Raw genomic sequence first — 26,984 nt, 5'->3', positions numbered from 1 at the left:
TCCTTTGGTTCGCTTTAGATTGTAACAAAAGTCTTACTTAGTGAAATTGTCGTTTTGTCGATGTTAATTAACGATTTCTGGTGTCCATAAAGTACAACATACCCGTGTTAATCAAAATTAACCTTTATAAGAGTGAACGAAGTGACTTGTGAAATTTTGGTGTAAACGTAGTTTGCCGCTGCGCTGTCAGAATTTTGAAAACTAACTTGATAAAACAGCGTTTTTTTCGCAAATTTTAAACACGATTTGCATTAGATTTAAAATAAAAACTTAGATATTTGTATTACAGTTATGTTGGAAAAAAATTGAATTCGCGAATATTTCCGCAAAAACTCGAAAATCGCTAAAAATGATATTTCTTAGACATCGCGACGCCAACCAAACCGTGATAAAAAACAATTTTTTGCGTCACCTTCTAGAGCTTTGTCAACTATGAGCGTATGCAAATTTTCAAAATTGTAACTTTAAAATTAAAGACGATTTTGGGGGTGGACACAAGTGTTGCCGGACCCTGTATTGTGTGCTCCTAAGTTACTGATAGTTTGGTACATGTTATAAGGAAAAATAAAGAAAATTTGTTTTGAAAGAGGTTTTTTCGGGCGGTATGTAATTACATAATTACTAAAGTCCAGCTCATTGCTATCAGTTCACTCTCCAGTGCATATTTTCGTAAGTTTTTGGATGTTAATCAAATCAAATATTTAGAGAAAAAATTAGGGAAAAATTGAATGTAGCGATTTTTGAGGTTAACACGTTGTCAAAGTTGAGTGTATCAATGTAGGTATAGTATATCCGGTGAGAGATTGGGAGATTTCAACAGTTGACATATAGGTTGGTAACAAATTATGCTACAAAATACACTAAAAACACTAAATTCCTACGCGAAATGGGTTGACAGGGTTGTCAGTAACTGGGGTTATTTTGTTATTTTAAATTTCGCGCGATGATACACTTTTTATTGTGTAAATTTAGTGACTTTTCTGTCATTCAAACTCTCACTGTACGAACTATAAATAACTAATTAAACATTTGTACCAACAGGAAATTTTTAGTAGAGATTTAACAAGTTTTGGCAATGTTGTGAAAGACGATTAGCTTTTACGCATGCCACAGTTGCGTCAAGGTCAAACGCTCTTATTGCCAACTGTTAATGATAAAAATTGCTAGGGGCTGCTGCCAACTTAACTTTTTAATGAGTGGACCGATAGTAATGAGCTCTGGTATACGTAAACTTGGCATACAGCAATTTTCATGTCAAAATTAACAAATATCAAATTCTAGGGATGCAATAATGCCAACCATTTGATCTTGAAATTTTCAAAGTCAACTCATTAAGGGCCGATTTCACCATTATTTATTTATTATTTATTATTTATTTATTATTTATTATTTCAGCCATTATTTTCTATTCATCTGTGTTAAAAATTCAATTAACTCTGCAATTGGCTTCAAAACAAATAGCGCTCTTTGTATTTACGAGGTGAAATTTTAGATACATTGCTAGAACAATATTTAGCGTTTAGACTATGCGTGCAGTCTGTTAGGCCTCCTGGAACCACAAATTCACTCTCATTTTTACTAGAATTGCCAAAAATCACCTCTTTTTCTCTCAATTTTGATAAAAATACAAAAATTCAATGACAATTCATGAATCTCAGTTTTAGATGAGTAACTGGTTGAAATTACTTGCTGAACGTAGATTAGTAACTAAATTCAGTTTGAAAATGTTGGTAAAGTCATATTTTATGTTGATCTACGTTTAAGGGAAACTAATCTTAGTTTAAGTGGGTGGTGAAATCGGCCTTAAGATTCCAACCTTATTAAGTAAAACAGTAAATGTTAATGAGCACATTTGCAATCTAAACTGAGTGTACCAAAGATGTAATGCATAACAGCCCTAGATGCCAGCTTGAAATCCGAGCAAAGCGAGTATTTTTAAAAATCTAACGCTGTTATGACTTGCATTATTTCAGCGAAATTTTCAAACATTTTGTTCTTGTGTCAAAGTGGCATTTCGGAAATCTGTCACACGTTTATACAGGTGTCCCAGAACTCGCGCCCCAGACAGACAGGGCTTATGGAGACAACAATTCTGAACCAAAATTTTGAAACCATAATTTTTTAACTCAAAAAATAACCGAGATAAGACAAAAAAACTGAAAAAAACTGTAGCCAATCCCGAAGCTGAACAGAATTTGAAAATTGGTAACTATGGACACATACTACTCCTCATTTATTTTGAATACCGCATTTCAAGGTCAAAATTTGTGAAAATTGTGGAGCTCTACGGCAAATTTCAGAAGATTTATCCATTGAATTGAACATAAACGAGCACTGGAACACCCAAAGACCTGTTCGTGATTGTTTTCAATACATAAATCCTCTTAAATTTGTCGTAGAGCACCACAACTGTCACAAATTATGACCTTGAAATGCGGTATTCAAAATAAATGAGTAGTATCATCCATTGGTCAGTTTGGTCGTTGCCTAGGAAAATGGGATAGGCATATACTCCACTTCTCGAATAATCTTTCGGGATTGGTTGTTAACTTTTTAGCAGTTCTCGAATACTATTAAACTTAGTCAACTTTTGTTTTGATATTTACCATCTGTATTGCTGTCGGCACCCTCCCTTGCTCTCTGGGGCGCGAGTTCTGGGACACCCTGTATATAAACTACTCTAGACACTCGCACTCGCTCCGCTCGTGCCTAAACGTACTCATGACTAAAAGACTCTTTATAAAATTTGTTACATAATATACTATTTTGGCCGATAAACCAGCCAAACCAGAATTAAAAATGTTCATCTGACAATTCTTTGACAATACCACTTGCAATTTTCTATTCTTTTAACAGACGACGCCAAAACAAAGTAGTTTTAATTTTAAAGGCGAAAATGTCATCTTGAATAATGAAATAATCTGTGTGTGTAATGTAATACTTTGGTGTATATTATTTATTTAAAGAAAATTCCTTTCCTTCTAAATACCTCTAAGGTATATTGTAAGTAACTTAATTTTCTTATCACAATGCTGGAATATTAACGTACTGCCTCCGGCCTCAAAATCAGGTTACAGTTGGTTCTTGTACAATTAAACAGTGTCCTTTGGAAATTCAAGAAGCCGAAAGTCATTAAAATGTATTTTTCGAATTTGCCGCTTTAATAGGTCCATTAGAGTACTCAATTTGGAGTCGTTTATATAATGCATTCACGATCTTTTTAGACCGCGGCAAGCCATGGAAATCTAGTAACATGGTTGGTAGTCAACCTTTGTGAGCTAAAGTTTCCTGAAAATGATTGACATTAGTTCTGTCGATTGGAGTTGTCACCTTTTTTTGGTTATGAATTGTGTCTGAAACCTTTCCTCTGTTGCCAATTTGAATCGAACATTCAGAACTTGATAATTTTATTGAATTTTTATCTAAAATTTTGAAATTATTTTTCAACAAAGGCAATATTAATCATAATGGAAGACATTACTACTGGTACATTCCACTGGCAAAAAGTTTACAATTTTAAGAAGCACTTTTGCCAGGTCTTGATTCTAGTCATAAAACCTTAAAAAAGTTTATTTGATCGAATTAGCATTTGACCCAGGGTTTTATGTTATGGAATCTCACACTAAAAGCAAACTTTGGCGAATTTCGTTAACCAAAAAGTGCAGCAATTTAGAATTTGAATTGTTTTTGTTTACATAAAGTCTTGTGATCGTTCACTTCTCTGTGTTTGTAACTCATAGACTTAATAATTTTGTAAAGGGTTGTTCTCTCGGCATAAAATTCTAATTGTTGCCGCTTATCAGCCAAAAGTTTTCATCTTTGGTGTCCAGAACTTTGGAAACGGTTGCACGCCGCACCTAAAAATATTTTGAAAACAAACGTCTACGGGACTTTCTACCTTACAAGGAATATTTGTAACACCTCAGATCATTTGTTCCAGTCTTAAATCAGGCCGATCTTTTTAAAGGCAAATTTTGTTCGAAAACGAAATCACTTTAGGCATTTTATTGCAATATTTTGTAGATAATGCCTTTAAACTGTTACTTCCACGATTAAAAGGAAACACACGATTTTTCCGGTATCAGAAAAGTGGCAAACTTGCGTGCATGAAAGACTCATGTCAGATGTGACAGTAAAAAAACTACCTCTGTCAGTCATTGTAGCCAACAAAAAGAAAAAAAAACATGGCCTACTCTGGTCTAAAAAGATCGTGAATGCATTATAGGTATCTATAAAAGAACTCAAAGAAGGAAATTTTGTTTTTTAAGAATTGGCAGAACTAATTAGTCTGGCTGTCACCCGTTTCCTGTCAAGTTCTTGGTCAATTTGGTTTTTACAATTTGTGTTTAATAAATTGCTGTTTGAATAAAAATGTATGAATATAATTGAACTGTCCTTTGCGGCCAACAATAATTGTACCTAAATATAATAGATATGAATACTGGCTGTGAGGTTAGGTTACGTTATGTCAAAATTCAGTGACAGTCAAACTCAATAAATGTCAAATTTTCAATTAAATTTGAAAATCAAGTGGCAAGTCGTGGTTACAAAACCATTACCAATCGTGTAACACGAAAACTCTTAGAATTGGAAAATTTAAATTTTTTATTAAAAAAGGGGGCAAATTTGAAAAAATAGTATAAAGACTTGTTTCATAATGGCATTGGTGCACTCGTCCCATACAGCCTACGGCTCGTTTTGTACACTGGGAACTCGTGCACCAAATTGGCCATAATAAAACACGTTCTTTAATATACTACTTATTACAGTAGTTCAGTCGTACATGTAATAAAATATTCATTATTACATCGATAGCAGCCATTATTGCATCGATAAGAGCCATGACCATATTGATATTCAAGAAAATTAGTATATCATACAACGCGTATAGAATGGCCGAAGACGACATTAGGACAGTAGGAAATAGACATTCATGCGAGTTTTACATAGTATTTTTTCTACGACTGCACATTTCTTCATTTATTCGTACATAAACAACACTGGATGATGAATGACTGATGTTAACTATTTGTGTGTATTTGCCATGTTGCTATGACGTTGCTAGACAATATAAGAATACGCTCATTTCCCACTAGTTGCTATAGCAAAAGGACATATACAATCTAAAGACATTTTTTCCACTACCACTATGATAATATGCGCAAACCAATGCACTCGACTCAACTAGTAGATTGTTGGTTCTAAATTAAGGCTGGCTATTTTGTACTATAATATAATTATACATTTGCTTGGATCTTTACAATGAATTTTAATTCAAGTCTGTGTAAGTAACATAAATACTATTTTGTTTTGATAGTATTATGTAATATTTGCATGGTACACTTAGAAATAACAAAATAAAGTAGTGACGTAGAAAAAGTTAAGTATGCAACACCGAGGTAAATCCAAGCACGTATTCATAAAATGTTTCCACTAGTGCGTAATTGGCTATTTACCATTCTATTTGCGTAATATACTATTGACTAAACTTGTGCGACTAGCGTATCATCCCAGAAGCCGCAATCTCTACACATTGGCGGTGTCTCGACATACGTGTTTCTAAATTACATTTTGAAGCTAGCGATTAAATTAAATTACAAAATTATTTATTTAGTCGTAGTTGAAATAGTGTCTTTAACACGCATATAAAAGACTATTATTACACCCGAGTGTATTATAATACTGAATTCGCTCGTATTGTACTCTTTTAATTCTCATGTCATAATAGCTTTCCTACATGCCACTTAAAGAATATACTATTTTAGTTTCTTTGACTCGCAATATCTTGTGAAATAAAAGTTTTACAGGGATAAAAGTTACAATTTTATGTTAACTGCAGAATTTCACGATTCACTGAGTTTATATCTGCGATTTACGACACGCTGTAAATGAATAGACTTTGAAATTAAAATTTTGTGGAATAATTATTAGGAGTACGAAACTTCGACATTAACATCTCTTATAAAAACTTCACCATGTCTCTTTTATCAAAATCGCTGGAATCTCCTATGACTTAATTTTTCCGCTTTCAACCAATTTACTACAGTCTGATTTGCTGTCTCGCCAAATACAGTGTCGCACAATACACTGTGTTGCACCTAAAATTAATTTAGAATTTTTGAACATTTTTCAAAATTTCATATCTAAATTAGCAGTTTTTGGTTGTTATTCTGTCCCTTTTTGTTTGAAAATAGGTTTTTTATAAAATCGTGTATCGAAGTGACAAAAAGCGTAATAGTTATGTAATTGACAGTTTGTTTACAGTATGTACATCATATATATTGATTTTTTTACAGCAGCCCTTGATAAAAAAGTTGTGGATCATGCGTTCTTTAGCTGTAAATTTAACATGAACAAAGGGCAAGACAGGTTTGCTGAAACATGTAATTGACTTGTTCCAGAAAATCGCAGTTGTATTTCAGTGATAATTAATTATTCCAGGTAGGAATTAAATCTGTTTTAATTTATTAAATCCACCGACTTTCGTTTATTGTACGAATTCTCAATCTATCAACTTACGTGTAATTGAAAATTTGAATGTTGATTGGTATTATAAATAAATGGTGTTCCAAATGAGGACGGAGGTTGATGTGATGATGCTTCTGCGTAACCATTTTCAATTAGATGTCGATCGAGTTCAACAGGATCACCTAAAATTTTTGTTGGTACTATTGGAGCGTGGCTTCCCAATGCCTGTAACAAAAATTTTCTAAAATAATAATCATGTGTGAAGACCAATTAATCATAATTTTTTAACGCAAGTTCAATGTCCGTTTGTTATTTAAAGAATGGTTGATTTATTAAGATAAAACAATAATAAGTTTTCAATAGAAAAGCTTTCATTTTACAAGGTCATACAAATTAAATCAGCAATTATTTATTACAATCGTAATAATAAACCTCGAAGTTCGAACTAGTAATTATGGACATTTATTATTCAAGCTGAGACACTTCAATTTATCAACGAGCGATGTTTTATTGTAAAAATCTGTAGTTTTGAAATACAAAAATACTTAATAAAAATACTTAAAAGTACTTCAGTATTTCCGAAATAGAAACAATTTTTTTAAAGCAATAATCCGTAGGAATAGAACAGGAATGTTAAAAGTGGTGGATGCGCCGGGCAAAATCTTATTCTACAGGCTGAGATATGATGAATTAATTCGACATTTTTCACAAAAACTACAAGAGGTCTTAATTTAAAATTATGTGACAAAAATAAGCAGATAAGAGAAAATAAATAATAAATTTCACGTTTTTGTGACACTTGTTTAGGTTATACCGGAAATAAATTTCTTCCCAGTTGGCGATTTTGACGTGTGACAAGTGACACTATTGACAGAAATCGAAAGTAACAGAACTAGTTCAAACACTGAACAGTGCGAGCGGCGCAGCAGAAATTATATTCCAACGCTAACTAGATGAAAATAATTTTGAAGCTGTACTTGAAACTGAAAATTTCATTCAAATAATAGGTAGATTATATACAAAATTTTAAAAACATTGAAATTGTTATTTGTTTTGATCTAATTATAACTGTTCAGCACAATTTGACTCATACTTGACGTACATATGAGCCGCTTAAATGCAAAACCCGACGTCTGCATTGAGCTCTAATTTTTCGAGCAATACAAAAAGCTGTAAAGTCCGATTTTTTTAAACCACCAACAAACAAAAATAAAAATCAAATAAGTTATTTGCCTAATTGACAATTTGATTACACAAAACGGCCTTTCAGGCTGTGTTGAGTCTTTTCACTATTTAATCCTTTGATTTGCAATCCAACAGACTGTAAAAGAAGCGTTTTTAACGGCAATACCGCGTAATTTTCAGAAATGTCCAAAATTTCCAGATCGGCATCCATCCTTTTTCGGCTAGGCGTGAGTTCTGGGACACCTATATATACAAACTGAGACGTTTTGTTGTTACATGAAGTGTTGCGAAATAAAATCTTAGAAATTTCAATTGCTTCCACTTTAAATGAATCTATTAATATTCTCAATTTATTACATAATTTTCTTTAATTAGAATATCCAATGAATGCTGTTCACAAAAAGCTCGAAGTCTTTCACACGGTAACTGAGGAGCTTTAATTTAATCGCTTAATACAAACCCACGTCCATTTAAAATGTCAAACATAATCCTCCCATTACCGGGTTACAGTATTCCATGAAACATCACATACACACCTCACGTTTTCGAGTTTATTATAAACGTGCGAGCAAGAAAATGGAGAAGACATCTACTGTCTACTTTTAACTGTTAAAAAGTCAACATTTTCCAAGCTAATGTAAACGCATAAGTTAACCAAAGTTAGACATTGCCAGAGTAAAATATTTGAAGAATTTTGATGCCTCCAAAACAGATGGTACCGAATCTGAAGTTTGTTTTGCTGCATTAGATCAAGATTCAGAGATGTTTTTAAAAATGTTTTTGTTAGGTTGTAGTGCAAATGTCCAGTTCAAGACTTTTTTGGAAAACGAATTAATCAACTTTCCGAAAAACTACTTAGTTTTTAGAAAAAATAAACTAACCAATAAATTTTGGGAAAAAATTGTACTGGAGCAGTGAAACGTAATTTCTAAAGTAGAATTGGATCCTCATTCTAAATCCGAAGCCCATCCACATTTGCGTTCACTTTTTTTCAGTTTTGCATAACAACTTAAAAATCATGAAACTTTGTAATAACACCTTTACAAAAAAAATCAATCAAGTTTTTTTATTTGTTCCTCACTTGTAAACATCAGTTTATCAAGTCACTTGAAAATGTCTCATAACTGGCAAGGCAGTAAAATTTCACGCCTGCTCTCATATAACTTTGAACGTCAAAATTATTGAAGTGACAGCCAAATTTTTGAACACTTTAATTATTATTATTAACGTTAGAAAATTCTGTCTTATTACTAAGGTGTACATTAAATATCATTCTACAGTTGGTATTTCCACTAATATTGAAGATGCCAGGCAGTGCAGATGTTAGTTTTCCTGTGTTTGAACTTGTACCCTCGGTGCAAGCAGATGGCTGGGATTCTGAAAGTGGAAACAGCGCTTTTAACAATTTTATCTTCTTATTAATGGACTCGTCGACGTAGCTCTCTGCAATAGTTGTTGATATCATCATCCGCGTCAACAACCATCGTTGCTCCAGTTCTTCTAAACGAGTAACCGGTATAGAGTGCAGGCTCTTGTAATCCTTTAGGAATATATTCCGCAATTTTTTTAGGGACTCCGCCAACAGTGGGTGGTCCGCCATTTTGGGCGACACACTTTCCATCCCGCAAGGCGTTGCTTTTTTCAGGCCGCAAAGCTGTAGATTTTCGATAAAGAACACACCCAAACTGCACGCATCATCCGTTATCGTAAATCTTCTGCTTCTTCAATTTTTTGTTTCACGTTAGACTAACGACAATATATTTTTCCAAATCTTCTACATCATTTAATTCGAGGTATAAAAGCTCATCACACCGACAACAGCCAAAAATACCAAAAATCGTAATTATTTTGGCAAGCAACCACTTATCATCAGGAGCTTCAAGTATGAACTTTTCTACTTGCTCTTTTGCCAGAGTTTTAGCCTTTTTGGAGACATACCGCTCATTTCACCTATTTAAAAATGCGAGCACTTTATTAAATCTAAAAATGAAAAGTTAATACATTGACAATTTAAATTTTTCAAAAATAAACCTGCGAACGTCAATGTTTTCTTTAGGTTCTAGACAACTCTTCAACATCGACCAATTTGACCACAAAGAATTAGGCTTGAACTCGTCGCTCAAATTGTTAAGGTAAGCCAGTACAACCTCTTCGGTAACGGAGGTCACTTCCTTCTTTTTCTGCCACTTTTTGAATTCTTTGTATTCGTTCTCGTATCTTGACAAGGATTTTTTTGGCAGTAAATTTGCCACTGCACTTGCTACCTCGCACAGAATTTCCTCAGACACATCCATTTTTATCAGAAACACTGAATACACCGAACACCGAACGAACGAAAAATTAGTGACATAAATAAACAACAAAACAAGTGACGATTATTTACCACAGAATAGGTAATAATTATTTACTATGCAACGCATCTAAAGCTCATACGATTTTATTTCATTATTGAAATTTCGTAAGTAGTTACATTGTAAATTATTATTTACAAGTGAGGAACAAATAAAATATTCAACAATACACGCAATGTAACGGGTTTTTACTGGCTACAGAAGGTAACTACGGGTAAAGTAACCCAGAAGGTATAAGGCTATATTGCACTAATAAAAATTTTGACCGTCAATTATCATCTCTTTTGTACCCTTATCAGCAAGCGCGTGTCCCAACAATAAATCATGGTTTGCCTGAACTAACCAGAACCGGCTTAAAATATTTTCGTAATCATTAAAATTAGGATTTATCTGTGGTGCTTAATTTACCATTTATTACATTCTTTAAGAAAAACAATAGAAATGTGGGTAATCTACAATTAATAATAATCTCTTTGTCCAAGTTTGATGTAATTCATGCACATGTTTCCATAATTTTTAAATATTATTAAGCCGGGACTGGTCGAAGTGACCAAAGTAAGCGCTGCGGTACAACCAGATGGTTTACAACTCTGGGATGTTTTCTATTGTAGACAAGTTAACTTTTACACAATGGGATAATTTTACTGCTGCCATATAGCCTTATACCTTCTGGGTTACTTTAATACGAGTACATACCCTTCTGACGCCAGTAAAAACTCCTTTACATTGCTTGTATTGTTAATAACTATTTTCGGATCATTTAAGATTTCCCTAAAATTTAATTTTGTCGTTATTGCCTCCTTATAATTTAGAATTCGGTTCAAACTGATGTAAAATTTGTTATGAATTGAGATTAATTAAATATGTTTCAGGTTAAGTGAAAAACGACTGCTGCGAACCGACAGTAAAAATATTTTTGTGCGCCTTCGTCATTTTTCATGGCATTTGTGATACTCATTTGCGGCAAGAAAATCACCTTTTGAATGTCTAGGCAATCAAACGTGACATTTCGAATAGTTGGTTTTATTTTACAAGTTGGCATCGCTGCATGAATGTCAATTGTGTCAATTTGTGTGCAGATTTGGAGGCCAATGACCTTCGAAAATAATAAAGATAAATTAATTAAGTAGAGATTCCACAAAAATTTGCTGAAACAATTTGAATTTACATTAATCTGCAATCGTTTGATTTGAATGGGGTGCTACCAACCTATTTCCCAGCTGATGAAATTCCCCTAAATGAGGGAATGACGTTTCAAATTCAAACCAAAAGTCAAAATAAATAACTATTAATAATTGTCGGCGCACAAAATTTCGTGTTTGACACGGCTAGAAAATGTTTTGGAAATGCTCGGAAATTGAAATCCTCGCCCTCCGGGCTCGGATTTCAATACTTTCCTTACATTTCCAAAAGACCATTTTCTAGCCTAGTGAAACAAATAACTATTAAAACCATCGGCATAATAATAAATACATACAACAATTTTGACCCATATTGTTTTTGCAGTTATTTTGTCCGTCACTCCATCAAGACAAAGTAGTTGCAAATCTGGAAAATGTATTAATAGACATCATGCATGAAGATTTACGACGACTATTAATTCAACATGAATGATTCAAAACATTTCTTATCAAGACAACCATAGAAAATATTCTGCTTGATAACGCAGAGAAAACTTGAATTTAACATCTGTCACTGTCACTTGGAGCTTTCCCTCTCAATTTCTATGTCCCAATTTTTCTCACCGCAATTCTGACCAAAAGAGAGCTTACTGGTGTGAATCTGGCAAGTTGTTATGGTATAACTTGTTCGAAACGATTAGTGAGAGTTGTCAATGTGTCAGTAGTGTGACACTCATGGTAAGTGATAAGGAATTAATTTAATGCAAAACAGCAATATCCATTAGTCACCCCCAAAATGACCCCGATAATGGGCAAACATAGAATTTCTCAAGCGTACATTTTATGTCATAAATAATTGAGGATGGCACTCTGAAAAACCATTCATTTTCATTTCAACAGACTTCAACAAAAGTTATCCATCTATTTATTCACTGTTATTTCCACTATTATTCAAGTCGAGTCGGAAACATTAAAACTAAACCCTGTGGATTACCGAAGTGCTGATATTATGCTCAATAACATAATAATAACAATTCTAGAAAGAGAATAATGACAATGATAAATAAACAATAAAACCTCCATCTACGTCGAAAAGCAGTGAAGAAGTCGGCGATTATGTATGAATCCATGAATAAGAAAAACTAATTTACCTTCCGGTTTAACTTTCAAACCGAAATTAATTCGATTGCAAGTATAGCTGAATAATGTAACAAAGTTATATCCTCGATTGATTAAAAAAAATGAGTTGTCCCTATAGAAAAATTTTCATTTTGAAGAATTCAATTTAAACTCTCACAATTAAACTCGTAACTTTTCTCACGTACTTCACTGCGCGCTATAGACATCTGAAAATGTCGATAAAAACCGCAGGAGAAAGAGAACTGTTTTTAACGAACGCCTTCTTTTTAATAAAACGTGACTTGCGATAGTTAAATGAAAGCAACAGTAAATCATTTTGTGCGGCTACCAGTGACGTTTTAGCGCATGTAGAAGTTAATAACTGAAAAAAAATGCAGACACGAAAAGTGTTACCTTTATCAACGTGGATTAAAATTTGCATACATACAAGATGTGTTTATGTTTTACAGGAAAACGCGTACTTTTACAATTACCTTATAACATAATTTTCATTTGCAACAAAGGAAACGTTCTTAGAGAACCGAAAATCAGACCCGCCTAACCTAAATATATTCGTAGTTTCTTTGCTTTGTTCTCGCGAGTCCTAATCAAATCAGTTCTTTTCAGAACCTTATTTATGTTTAAAAACACTCTTTTTTAGAGCTTTTACGATTGAGGCGTACTTCCGAAATAGACGGAAAATGCACAGTGTATGGTAATATTCTGTCGGATCTAATTCCGCGAAATTCGAAATTCGCCACTTTGCAACACATTGAAGCTTTGCGTGACTCAATTTCCAGCTACCTGTTCCCTGCAAACAAAGCAAGGAAGTGCTAGAACAAAAGATAAGGGGACTCCAGAAATGAAATGAAAATGTTGGGAATGTTAAACAAGAAGCCTTTTCAACATCCCTTTGGATTTTAGCACAGCATGTTGAATAATTATACACATACAAATTCATGAATTACGATTTCAATTGGTTTCTGAAGTTCTATTAGTCCGCTCGATGATATACAGGATCATTGCAAGATAAACAAATATTTAAATAATTCAGGGTAGAACGTTACGCCCATAGACTAATGGTTAATAAAATAACTTGGAATATGCAATATTTTCTATTTTTATCTATTTATTTAAAAATCCTTAAAATCGTTTAGTTAGATTTATTCAATCTAATTTTAAATTTTCCAAAATACTAGTAAGGTTTCGACCAAATGAACAAAATCAGTGGCGCCAATAAGAGAAACAAACTGTCATGCATTTTTTTAAAAAATATAATTAATATATTATGAATTAAATATTCTGCTTATTTTTTAATGTATCAATTTCGTTCTTATTCTCAACTGCTTGTATTTACATTTTCCTCTAAAACTAAGAAACAAACATTGGAAAAAACATTTAATTTAAAAGTTAAAGTACTTGAAAATTCGATAATTTGGGGTAGTTTTACTAATAGAAGTTTATATCCGATTTTTGTGAATTTTTAAACTAAGAATTAGTAAAGAACACTTCCAAAAACACTTTCCTGTTAAGTTTAAATCGATATCATTAAAACTGGTTTAGTTATGAGTGAGATAAAATTAAAAAATTTCAATTAAAGCTCTGAATTTTTCATATAATTTACGACTAGATTGCTTTACAACCGTACCCTCATTTGCGATTTCGTCTAAAATTTCTACCTGACTGATTCGCACCGAGGACAACTAAATGATTACATTTAGAAGATAATAATTATTAAAAGTACTAATAATAACATTAGCACAACAAAGTTTCATAATGCTTGATGTATGAATTTATAGGTACAACTATGAATAAAAATTCATTCAATTTAGTCATGTTTTCAACTAAAGACTTTCAATAACACACGAATTACTTTCTCGGCTATTTCACGTTTTCAGACGTAAAATTTAAAAAATGAAATTCAATAAAATAAATTAATCAGATGTTTTATTAACAAAAAATGGATCAAAATGATTATGCATTGGTGCAGGAAGGGTTTACATTCCATGTAATTTTCTACGTTTTATGTTTTATTTCTTTCTTATTTCATTCAAATTAAAAGTTCATCAATGAATGAAAAATGTTGAGCGAAAAAAATTGTTTTGATTGGTAAGACTCTATGAAGTAACTGTATATTTAAAGAGAAATATTTATAAACGGCAATAAATTAATTCATAAATTTGAAAGCAAACGGCATTTTAAGGGTTTTAAAAAATAACCAAAGGGCATACAAAAGAAAGAAAGTAGGGCAAAGGCTAACATAACAAGATAAAGATTATGGCGTGAGTTGTCTAAAACCGGATATGTAAAAGCAAGTTTTTGAAGAAAATTAAAAACTTTTTTGGTAAGTCTAAACTGCTCTGATAAATAACGCTTGGATCAAGGAAAGAAGGAAATTAATAACGGCGTCCAATTTTGCCACAATTTGTGAACGGAAAAAAAACACAGACTCACATTATTTCACCCATGAATAAGTATTTTTACCAGACAGAGGCAAAATAAGCATTTATCATTTTACAATCACTTTACAATAGCATGGTAAGGGGTGTTGTAAACAGAGGTTCCGCTTGACACCCTTCCCGATCGTGACAGCTCAGCTCGAATTCTGGCAAGTAATTCTTTCATCATCAGTATTCATGTATGGAGCAGCACTTTGGTCGAGTTGTTTAATAAACTGTGTTCGATCACTCACATCGTGAATTTTGAAAAAATTGTACATTGTTTTCATAAACTTAACTGTTGATTTTGATCAAAAAATTTGTCCAAACGCTACAAGCCTTCAAGTCATTGGGCGTATTATTCAATAATACGATCAACTATATCTATGAAGAAAAATGTGGACATAAGTAAATACATTAGCTGGTGGCGTTTCTAAAAAGAAAAACCGAAGGATATAAGCCGAAAAAATCTAATATTTTGACTAAGCAATATATAACAAAATTTTTACAGGAGGCCAAAGATGAAACATAGCTATTAACAAAGGTAAATAATTTAGGTCATAGATTTATAAATATCTAAGAAAACAATTTTTAAGACTATGTTAATTTTAGGACTTGGAGGTGCATGTAGGAAAGAAGAACTAACTTACATGTACGTTAATAACGTAAGAAACGAAGGAAATGTTTTCTGCATTAAAATACCCAATACGAAAACCAAGATTTCGCGTGAATTTGTTATAACTTCTGGAGATATTGAAGGAATCAATTTAGTAGAAATAGTTCGAAAATACATAGCACTGCGTCCATCAAGCTGCGATCATGAAAGGTTATTTGTTGGATATAAGAATGGTAAATGCTCAAAACATGCAGTGGGTACCAACACAATTAGTGCCATGGCAAAAAATGTTGCATCTTTTTTAAAATTACCAAATGTAAAAGATTACACCGGACACTGCTTTCGGAGATCATCAACTTCGTTGCTTGCAACTTCAGGAGCGAATATTTTAACAGTCAAGAGACATAGAGGCTGGAAAAGTAACACGGTGGCTGAAGAATGTATTAAAACGTCATTTGAAAATAGGTAACAAATTGCTACAAAAATTCTAGGAGTAAAGAATGTACAAGATGGATGCTTCAAGCAGTAAAGACATTAGCAATTTTGAGATCAACAAAACGTCGAACGAATTGTCCTCTTCTGGAATAAGTTTGTCGAAATGCAAACATGTTATTAATGTGTACAATAAGTAATGTAAATAGTTCTAAATAATTATTCTTTAATAAAAGTTTTCATGGTAATTTGTCTAAAAAGTCCAAACGTTCTTATCCCACTGCGTGTGGTAATAAAGCTCTTATCCCACTAAAAATGAGTGGAATAAGTGACAATTGCTTACAGTCGCAGATAAAACAAATTTATTTGTTATCATTATTGTTATATGGTTATTTTTAACGTGCATGAGGTTTGAAAATGCGTCATTTCTGACTGAAAGTTTTGCTCTTGCTTAGAAAGTGACAGACAAACTGAGTGCAGTGGATAATTATAAACTCAAATACACATTTCACCAATTATGACAATCGTAATTGGTAAAATTGTCTATTAATACCAAGAAACAATAGACACCGCTACAAAGTAAACCACCGTTACAAATTACGTCAGTTTATACCTGCAAGTGTGAAGATAAACAGAATAGATGGATCAATGAAGAAGTAAAAAGTCGATTTCACATTAATTCGACACTTAACTATTTACATACCTCAGAGTTTACTGTTCTATTATAAATGTCGTTAATCTAAGTTGAGTACGTCAAGCTAGCGGTTTATAACTTGGACTATTCCATGCTTATAAGTTAACATCCAATCAGATTTGAGATCTACCATGGTATTATCGCGGCAAGCCTTAGCACGATGCTGGTGTTGTCAACCATGGTTACATAAGCAAATTAATTTTTTGACGTTTAAAAATGAGTCGTTTTGCTAATAATTCCGCTGACGAAATTATTATTATTATTACTACTGTATGCATGGAATAGTCGTGCAAAATACAATTCGTAGGATGAATATTCTGTGATAATTTAGACTTTTATTAGCAAACTCAATTTATGTTGCTCTTAGAAAATACCACTCGTTGCTACGCAACTCGTGGTATTTTCATAGCAACATAAATTTCGTTTAGCTAATAAATCGTCTAAATTATCAATAGTAATACCATGAGTAGGTGAATATTCGTGATAATTTAGACGATTTATTAGCTAAACGAAATTTATGTTGCTATGAAAATACCACGAGTTGCGTAGCAACGAGTGGTATTTTCTAAGAGCAACATAAATTGAGTTTGCTAATAAAAGTCTAAATTATCACAGAATATTCATCCTACGAATTGTATTTTGCACGACTATTCCATGCATACAGTAGTAATAATAATAATAATTTCGTCAGCGGAATTATTAGCAAAACGACTCATTTTTAAACGTCAAAAAATTAATTTGCTTATGTAACCATGGTTGACAACACCAGCATCGTGCTAAGGCTTGCCGCGATAATACCATGGTAGATCTCAAATCTGATTGGATGTTAACTTATAAGCATGGAATAGTCACGAATATTCACCTACTCATGGTATTACTATTGATAATTTAGTTAGAAGCAGTCCCAAAGCAAACCTCACCCAATCGAGCAAAATCTCTTGATCTACATTATCGTAACTTGAGGCAGCATGTAGCGCTTCATCCCTTCATCCAAAAAAGCTCATTACCGAAATTGCCTTTACTTTTCAATGAGTCTTTTAAAAGCACACATTACAAAAAGTTGAAGTATTAAAACATCCTACCAAAGTAAAATCGTTACTGACATAACAACCTCTGCTATCGGAAAAACTCCTCAACACAATAATTTTCCTAGCCAGCGGCAACTGAAAAGCGTGTAGGTGGAGCGGATTTTTTATTTTATTTTTTACAACAACTCGTCTCCAGAGGGTTTCGGAGAAGCGTTCAAATTTTCAGCGGTGGAGCCAGATTGGAAAATGTTTAATTTACCTGGTAATCTGAAGAAGTCGATTCAACTGGTCTTGCAACGACCATCCGAACATGGATTCCGCACTGACGCAAAACTGAAGCTACTTGCTCTGAGCCAAGTCCTCGCAGATTGACCTCGCCGATCTGCAAAATGTGGTCTCCGCTTTGCAGCCGGCCATCCTGCGAATGACAAATAGCAAAGATAAATAAATTGTTATTTGTTTCATTCGAGCACTATTTTCCCGTTGAGGTAATTAGAATGACGTAAATTTGTGTTCAAAAAAGTTTTCGTGACTTTCATTATCCAATAATTCATTCCTGCACGATTTTTGGCGTCAAGATTAAAAGTCTCTAAAAGTCGTTTTCCTAATTTGTATCTTAAATATTCCCAAGTTGCTATGGAAACAAAGCTATTCTAACATTCCGTATCGAAATGGATATTCTAGCACTGAAAACGAATTGGAAAATAGCGAAAATAGCTCTGTTACAAGAACAAATTAGGAAAAATAATATAAAAACCTCGTTCATAAGGCCATTTAGGCACTCATCCATTATAAAACTCGCGGCTTTGCCGCTCGTTTTATAAACTTGGATTCGTGCCTAAAAAATTGCCTTATGAAACTCGGTGTTTTAATATACTATTTTCGAATTTGCCGCTTTAATAGGTCCATTAGAGTACTCAATTTATTAGAGTCGTTTCTAGGTAAAGTCCGTTTTTTTATTAAAAAACCACCACCACTTTACAACCGGCAACGTAGTCGATGGTGACTTTTTGGTGATAAAATCAAATAGGTTAGCTGCCTAATTGACAATTTGATTACACAAAACGGCCTTTCAGGCTTTGTCGAGTCTTTTCACTATTAAATCATTTGATTTGCAATCCAACAGGCTGTAAAAGAAACGTTTTTAACGAAAACCCTGCCTAATTTTCAGAAATGTCAAAAATTTGACAATTATTTTCTCACCAAAAATTTCCCTAGGCAACGTTGCCGGTTGTAATGCAGGGGAAAATTGCGGTGTTGGTGGTTTTTTAAAAAAAAACGGACTTTATCTATCTATCAAAGTAGGAAATTTTGTTTTTAAATAGTTGGCGGAACTAATTAGTCTGGCTGTCACCTATTTACTGTGGCTAACAATATATGTACCTAAATATAATAGATGTGAATACAGGTTGTGAGGTTAGGTTAAAATTCAGTGACAGTGAAACTCCATAAATGTCAAATTTTAAATTGAGTTTGAAAATCAAGTGGCAAGTCGTGGTTACAAAACCATCACCAATCGTGTAACACGAAAACTCTTAGAATTGGAAAATTTAATATTTTTTATTAAAAAAATGTGCAAATTCGAAAAAATAGTATAAAGGACTTGTTTTATAATGGCATTGGTGTACTCGTCTCATACAAAACTCGCCTACGACACCGGGAACTCATGCACCAAATTGGCCTTTATAAAACACGTTCTTTAATATACTATTAAGAATGAGGATTATGTGACAACTTGGATAATAACTTGACTTTTAAACAAAACATCCAAATAAAAGATAAAATATGGAAAATTATATTTAAGAATCTTTGTAGGAACGAATTCCAACACTCGTTCGTTCGGCCACTCACCGCTTCGCGGCTCGTGTTCGTATTTCAAAATCGTGCTAGAATAGAGGCCATTTGCAACTTGTTTTACAATATATTATTTTAGTGTCGAATGCAGTTCATGTTTAAAGTTAAATGAACTAAAAATTAACGACCCAAACATGAGTTTCCATTTCGTTTAATTTTAGAATGTGATTAACATTCCAACTCGTCAAACTACCCTTCAAACTAATCATCCTCTGGGCTATGATCTCGAAATATTTCGGTTAGAGAACATTCCGAGGAAAAGTTAGCGACACTGAATAAACTAAAGTTCTGCCTACGGTTTCCATAAAACCGCGATGTCCCCAACCGCATTTGAAAATCAGTCAACGAAAACCACTTACTGCTAAAACTTCATTGCGAAAACATTCGTTTTGTAATTACAAACACTATTCATAAATAAGCCTATAATTTCCTTTTCGCATTTACGCCAGGATTATTTATACCCCGTGGTTATAAATCTCTTTTTAAAAGCATGTTATTCATTGAAAAAGGTGAGACGATCGATGATGGTGTTGGTGTGTTTCAGTTGACTCACTTTCAAGCTGAGTGAATGTGTATAAAGGTAACTCACCCGATCGGCAACACCACCTGGGAGGATGGTTTTGACGACAACTCCCGTGCTTCGGCCTCCTATTATACCAAATGCCAAACCGGATCCGTCGTTGATTAAGTCGATTACCTCTACTTGAGCCCACTCGGTGTTCAACTGAAAAAAATAAGAAGGTTAAATAACGTTTTATTTGAAAATTCATTGAGGGTTAAGAGATGGACAGAGAAATATAAAAAATATTTACATAAATACAAAAATTTGTGGATATTGGCTATTGAGTAAGTAAAAACCTGTAAATCCAGGTTACCTGAGATCAAATACCACAAATCATCAATTTACGTGATTAACTTAATAGTCATCTAACCCAGTAAATATTAAAAACTATTGTATTTTTTTAGAAAAACAAAACAAACTTCCTTAAATTACAGTCAGTTTTAAAAATATTCTACTCGAGTAGTGATAAGTCGTTTTTGAAGTAAAATAGCCCCCTGATTCTGATCCAAATCTGAAGCCCGTTTTGCTCCATCAGATAGCGATTCAGAGATCTTAAAAAATTATTTTCTGCAGTTTTTCTTAAAAACGTGCAAAATTTTGGAACTGCTCGACAGTGTTTTGGAAAGCCAATTTAATAAGGTTTCTTACGCCTTATAAAAGTTATCGCTAGGCTTAGTACTTTCCTTGTTATTTTTGCAAAACTCATGTCATTCATGGCCCAAGACAACGTTGTTTTAGTTATTTTCATTTGCTCAAGAATTATTATTGTGATGGGCCAATAATTGTTGTGAGAAGGAGGGTCCACATATTACAGTGCTCATCTAATTTCCTCTTTTAAAGTGTTCAAGCCTCAATTATCTCACAGAAAGTCCAAATTGCTAAGTTGCAATTTTTGACCGTTGAAAATTAAGAGAGGTCGCTACCCAAAATCCTTAGGGGCAATGCAATGTAAAATGTTCCTATGATAACTTGAAAACCATTTGCTAGAGAATTGAAATTTTGAATATATGGTGTCCTTACAATTGTCTACAGATTTTCCATTGGATTTTTTGATATGAGTTCTCTAACTTACACTGCACCAATTTTGGGTAAAAACTGTAACGTCGACTTAGGGGTCGATTTCAAGTGTGACTTGCGTTACTGCAAATCCCATTTGCAACATAGCAACGCCAATCGCATTGCTCATACCTTGGCAACGGTTGCAAATTTGCGTTAACGCAGTGACTTGAAATCGACCCGTTAGACTGTTAAATTAAAATTGTATCTGGATTGACTGTAGAATAAATTCCAAAATCCAAAGTTTAACAAAATATTTTTATAATTAATGGAGTAATTGTAGAAAAACGATTTAGACTTTAAATCTACGCTGAAATTTTATAATTGACAACCAGCAATTCCCGGCAAACCACAGAAATTAGGTCTTGTCCGCAAATATAAAATTTATGGAAGGATCAGGTAGTATGACGAAACCAAATGCTGTTTATGAAATAATAGCTCTTTCTTGGAAATAACGATAGGAAAATAATAGAACTGTATTTTCATCTTTGCACGGCATTATTGAACTAAGCCATGGACCACAGGAAAAATGTTAGAAAAAACTCCTATATTAATAAGGATTTCTGTACTAGAAACAACTACCTATTTCACGTTCCTGGGAAGCAAAAATTTGTTTTTTATCACCAATAATTTTGTCGTCGAAATTGCAATCTCTAAATTTTAGCCATTCTTGAGGCATAGTAGAACCAAACGCTAATTGATTTTTTAATACATATGTATAAATGTGTTAAACATATATCCTCAGATCTCAAATGCCTTTCGGACAAATAAATAAAGTGATTTGTGAAATTTGGAATAAATGTAGTTTGCAAGTGTTTCGTCATGATGTTGAAAAGTAGCGTTTTTTCTCAAATTTAAACCACAATTTACATAAAATTTTAAATAAAAACAGAAACTTTTTTATCACAGTTATGTTAAAAAAAAGAGTTAGCGAGTGTTTTCCACTAAAACTCTAAATTTCACTACTTGGGCGTCGCGACGCCAAGCTGACAGTGATCAAAAAGCGTTATATTCTAGAACTTAATCAACCATAAACCGTAAGTAAGCATTTGAACAAAAAGGGCATATTTGTTTTCTAACTAATTTTGGATTTTTTTTAATTTAATAGCTATTTATTTGAGAAGGATATTAAGTAATTCATAATGAACGAGGACGTTACTTTTTAACGTACGAGTTTTTATGAATTAGTTAATATCCGTAGTAAATACAAAGAAGGTGGCAGTGCTACCACTCAACAGTTCTGCAAATTTCCAATTTTTGACATAATTTTTGAACGCGATGAAATAGCGAGAAAAGCATTTCCCAAGATATTTTATGTTACAATTAAAACAAATAAATGGAAATCTTCAGATTTTAGTCTTCGGAGTTGCTTTTATTTTCAAAAATACATTGAATATCATGGATTCAGGGCAACTATGCTGTTATGAAACAGTAACTATGTTATTATGAATTATTTGTATCATCACTAATTTGATGTACTTTACATGTAAGCATAGAAACGTATTAGATACATCTTAATGTTTATGTTTCGATAATAAATATAAATTAGGCAATTTTGTGCTCTCATGTTACTTCAATCAGTTAGGCACGATTTTGATCACTTTTTCTATTATTAAATATATAATATACCTCCATTTCCGCCATGTAAAAACGAGAAAAAAAAATGCATTTTACTTTATAAAAAATTCCGGCATTTTTAAGTGCTAAAGAAACAAATAAGAACGTGCATCTCTAGGTTCTACAATCTGCTTTGAAAAATTTGTTCTGTTAAGCAGATTGTTTTATGGCGGTTATTAGATCCAAGCACTGGCCTGGTCATTTTTGTGACAGCTCACTGCTGAAACCGAAATCTGCAGACCGCTCTTGTTAGGTTACCGACCGTATGAAGTTATAGCGCGACACACGTTTTCAGCGAGCACCCCTGCTTTGATCACGTCTTATTTTGCAAACCCGATATAATTATTTATAACATCTAAGTAAACAATTATTGTAAATATTTATGGATCATTCAGAAAATATTTTCTTTATTTATATTTCTAATTTCGACATAATAGCTAGAGCTTCATAATTTGTATGAACAACCTGTGAAGTGCTCTTTGATGTTGTTGCCACAGCACTTTCCTCACTGCTAATAATTCAACACGTCTTTGTTGCACTTTACAGCAGTTTGTCGATTTGATTGCCAGAAACGGTCATTTTTCGATAGATGCCTAGAAAAAACTTATTTTTCAACAACAAAATCAATTATATAATGTCAGAATCAGAATCAGGAAGCAATTCTACTTTAGAAATGACCTCCCACTGATCCACTATAAAATGTAATCAAAAATTTCTTGTATAGTTTATTAACTAATACCTATTGGAGTATTAATTATGTATTTAAGGTTGAACTGCTAAAAATTGAGAATCGTCTTTGCCTGAGGCGAAAGAAAAAGACAGACATCATTCCGAAATCGCTAAAATTTCAAAAATTTAACCAAAACTACAGCCGCTTTAATTAATAAATTGACTTTTTTCTTGCGCCAATCGATTTGTTTTAAAAATGTGTAGCGTTGTTACTAAGTCAAATTTTAATAAAGAAAAATATAACTTTCTAAAATCGAAAAAAAAATATTTATAAAACCAAGATATAAATCTCATAGGGTAACGTCACTACAACTTTTTGTGCTCTTTCAAACACAAAAAACCGCATCTAAATAGCTCTTTTTGTTTTCGTGCAATTTTGTACGAACTTTTACATAGAAACGCCCTATCTTCAAATATGGATAGTTCAATATAGGAGATGGAACTTACGCCCGCAAACGACAGTTGAGGCCCGACGAAAAAGTGTAATAAGGAATAAGTGTCAATTTCGATAGCGTTGGGCATTAAAAAATTTAAGCCATCATATCCTGGAAACAGCGTAAATTCTTAATTATTTGCCTTCCCTTCGGTCAAGTTCTGGTTATGAAAGAATTAAGTTACTGAAAGTTAATATTTTAAGTACCTACTTGCCTTAACAAATATGTGCTTATTCTTGAGGATCAACAAAATTAAAGCAATCTAGGTCAAAGCTTAGAGGTGTTTACAAAATATCAGATAAATTTAGGAAATAAAGCACAAAAAACTTTTGTCGAGTTTTCTAGTTTAAAAGTTGTGAACTGGGCAGCAATCGAGTCGTGTTACATATCATTTTTTTCGACATATAGTCAACAGTTTTAGGCCATCGCGTTCTTTAACGTCATTCTCTTCATCATTTCAACTTCAATATACTATACTGCATTTTCTACAATTATTATGTTTTATTAAAAATATATTACACAATTTCTTGGTCAAACACAGTATAAAAAAGTTTTTTAAGGGAAATCCGCTATTCCGCTATAAATAGGTACATAGTAATTACCTACTGTAATAAATCGCATCATCTATGATATTAGTAATAAGCAGAAGTATAAATAGTAATAAGAGCCTGTCATACAACATTATGAAATAAAAATCAACTATTCATTTAAACCGAATTTAAAATTTAAATGCACGGTTCACAAAGGTTAATTTCAATCTCAAATAATTGGTATTGACTGGTTCACTGACAATTCAATCATCAATTTAAATACTTACGTAATTAACTTAATCGCAATCAAATGATTCTCAATCCAAATTCTCAAATGACACTCAATCCAAATTAAGTTTTAATGAAAAATAGTAGGTAATTTATGTTATTGAGCTAAAATGAGGTTTTGTGTTCTGAGCTTGTTCAGTGTATGTGGTTTGCCTGCCACACATAACCATCTACTACTTCTGATTACATTAAATTCCTTTGAAATGCTAAAAAAAAAAACACAATGAAAAGGAGAAACTTCAAACACACTTTACTGTTATTACATGTTGTAATAATAGTTAAGTAATATTAATATTTGATATATGCAATTAAGAGAAATGATTTATTAAAAAAGAGTTATATTCTTTTGTATCATGAGAAAGTTGGTGCGTATAGTTCAGCCAAGTTGGTCTGAGCTAGCATAAAATCATAAAAATTAGACGGCAACCGCAATCGTTTGAGGTATTTTGTCAGATTTGTGACAGCACTGACAAACTTATTAGCATTTAGAAAATGAGTATTTATTAGTGCATTTTGAATAAATTAGTTACTATTAATTTGAATTTTTTTAACAAATTTATATCAATAATAAATAAATAGATATATTTATGTGACAACATTTTGCTTAACAGGTACGTGTAGCTTGTCGGGTTTAAATGTCAGCAGGAGAAATTATTTAATACCGCACCCTAAATTAGAAGTGAGGACTGGTTTGATAGAGGTGTCATATTAGATATTTATGGCATTCACGTCTTTCACGAAAGACCACAATTGTTGCCTTTCAAAAATCTTTTGATCAATTGGAAATAAAAAATATTCCTTGAGTTGAGTTTTTGATCCTGCAGCTTTGCTAAGACAATAGTAATAACACCAATTATCAGTATTCTGAGATAGTCTGTTAACTCGGAAACATAAAACAACGAAATCGAATCGAATACAATATCAGAATTGAATTGAACTTACTTGAAGTTGGAGAGAATCAACCAGCCAATGTTGTTGGTTAACAAGAATATTTCCATATGTATTTGAGTTATCAATATCATACAGACTATTCCACAACTGCCACAAAAGTACAGAATAATGAAAGTATTATTTTAGTTATTTTGTCTTCAATATTTTAATAAAATTTGCAGCATCGTAACTGCTCTTATTATACTCGTGAAATCAAAAAATAACAAATACACTGGATTTATAAAGATAACGATTCAATCAATATTTTTTAGCAATATCCAACTACTTTAACGTAAAAAGCGATGAAAATATGTTTATAAGAGAAATGTGTTAACGACTTTCCAAAGTGTAATTCAATATACAGGTGTCCCAGAACTCGCGCCCCACAGAGCAAGGGAGGGTGCCGACAGCAATACAGATGGTAAATTTCAAAACAAAAATTGGAGAAGTTTAATAGTATTCGAGAAAGTTTAATAAATTAACAACCAATCCCAAAAGCTTATTCCAGAAGTAGAGTAAAAGGCCACCCCAATTTCCTAGGCAACGAGAGTCTAATGTTCATCTGACCAATGGATGATAGACCAATGGATGATGTGTCCATAGTTACCGATTTTCAAATTCTATTCAGCTTCGGGATTGGCCACCATTTTTTCGCCTTATGTCGCTTATTTTTTGAGTTAAAAAATTTTAGTTTCAAAATTTTGGTTTAGAATAGTTGCCTCCATAAGCCCTTTCTCTCTGGGGCACGAGTTCTGGGACACCCTGTATTTCTTTTCTCCCAGTTTTATCCACATCATCACAACATTTTTTTTAAAAGCCTATTAGTTATATCAAATTTCTGTAGTAAATTGAAACCCCTGTAGATTTATTTACCTATCTACCTTATTATAGAGCCATGCATTTCAAATCTGTCTTCAAAATGAGGGCTCCGCACGTAACCAAACAAATACAACAAATTAAACAAACTGAAAATTTAAAGCCAATATATCTTTATTCCTCGAAAAAAGCACATTACAAAAAGAGACCAATATTTCTTAGTAAAACAAATTGTGCCCTATCCTCTATAATTTATCATTCTTTATGTTTTTGTTGTACTAATAAATTTTCTAGAATGATCATAACAACTACGCCTACAGTTCATCCACAATTAAAATAAAAATATTGGCACGCATTTTTGGCAGTTCTCCTTGAAAGTGAAAGCAAAACATAAAACAAAAGAGTCTCCATCATTTGTAAGGGAATAAAAGAATATAATATTAAACTAGATTTTCTTTACGGCAACTTCAGAAGTTTCCACTATGAAATATCTGTTCTGTTAAAGAAATTTCATATTACTTCCATAAATCCTCAATTTCAACCAAAAGGAACAAAATGACTTATCATGTGAAGATTGATTTTGTGGCGGAATTATAACAAAAACTTTCTCATATCGTAGTTGGCGTTGAAAACCAGTGAAAATGTGTCTTTTAGTACATAAACATAAATCGGCTAATCTAGGAAACGTCAACTTTAAAAATTTGACAGTTCTACTG

General features: G+C 32.7%; 1 protein-coding gene across 5 annotated transcripts in view; it reads right to left on the bottom strand.

Annotated features, from left to right (window-relative positions):
* The window catches only part of LOC148180218 (multiple PDZ domain protein-like), a 268,223-nt gene that overhangs the window by 182,248 nt on the left and 58,991 nt on the right, over nt 1-26,984 (bottom strand). For all 5 annotated transcript variants that reach the window (XM_088040527.1, XM_088040534.1, XM_088040552.1 and 2 more), the window contains exons 3-5: nt 19,896-20,030; nt 17,712-17,870; nt 6,520-6,693 (exon numbers count right to left, since the gene is read on the bottom strand). In XM_088040527.1, the coding sequence (XP_087896653.1) occupies nt 6,520-6,693; nt 17,712-17,870; nt 19,896-20,030 (468 nt within the window). The remainder of the gene's footprint in view (nt 1-6,519; nt 6,694-17,711; nt 17,871-19,895; nt 20,031-26,984) is intronic.

Source organism: Gnatocerus cornutus, chromosome 1 (genome assembly GCF_029298725.1).
Source record: "Gnatocerus cornutus isolate USDA-ARS CGAHR chromosome 1, icGnaCorn1.1, whole genome shotgun sequence".
NCBI classification, from domain to species: domain Eukaryota; kingdom Metazoa; phylum Arthropoda; class Insecta; order Coleoptera; family Tenebrionidae; genus Gnatocerus; species Gnatocerus cornutus.
Note: the sequence above shows the minus strand (reverse complement) of the source record. Positions and strands in the feature narration are given on the sequence as shown.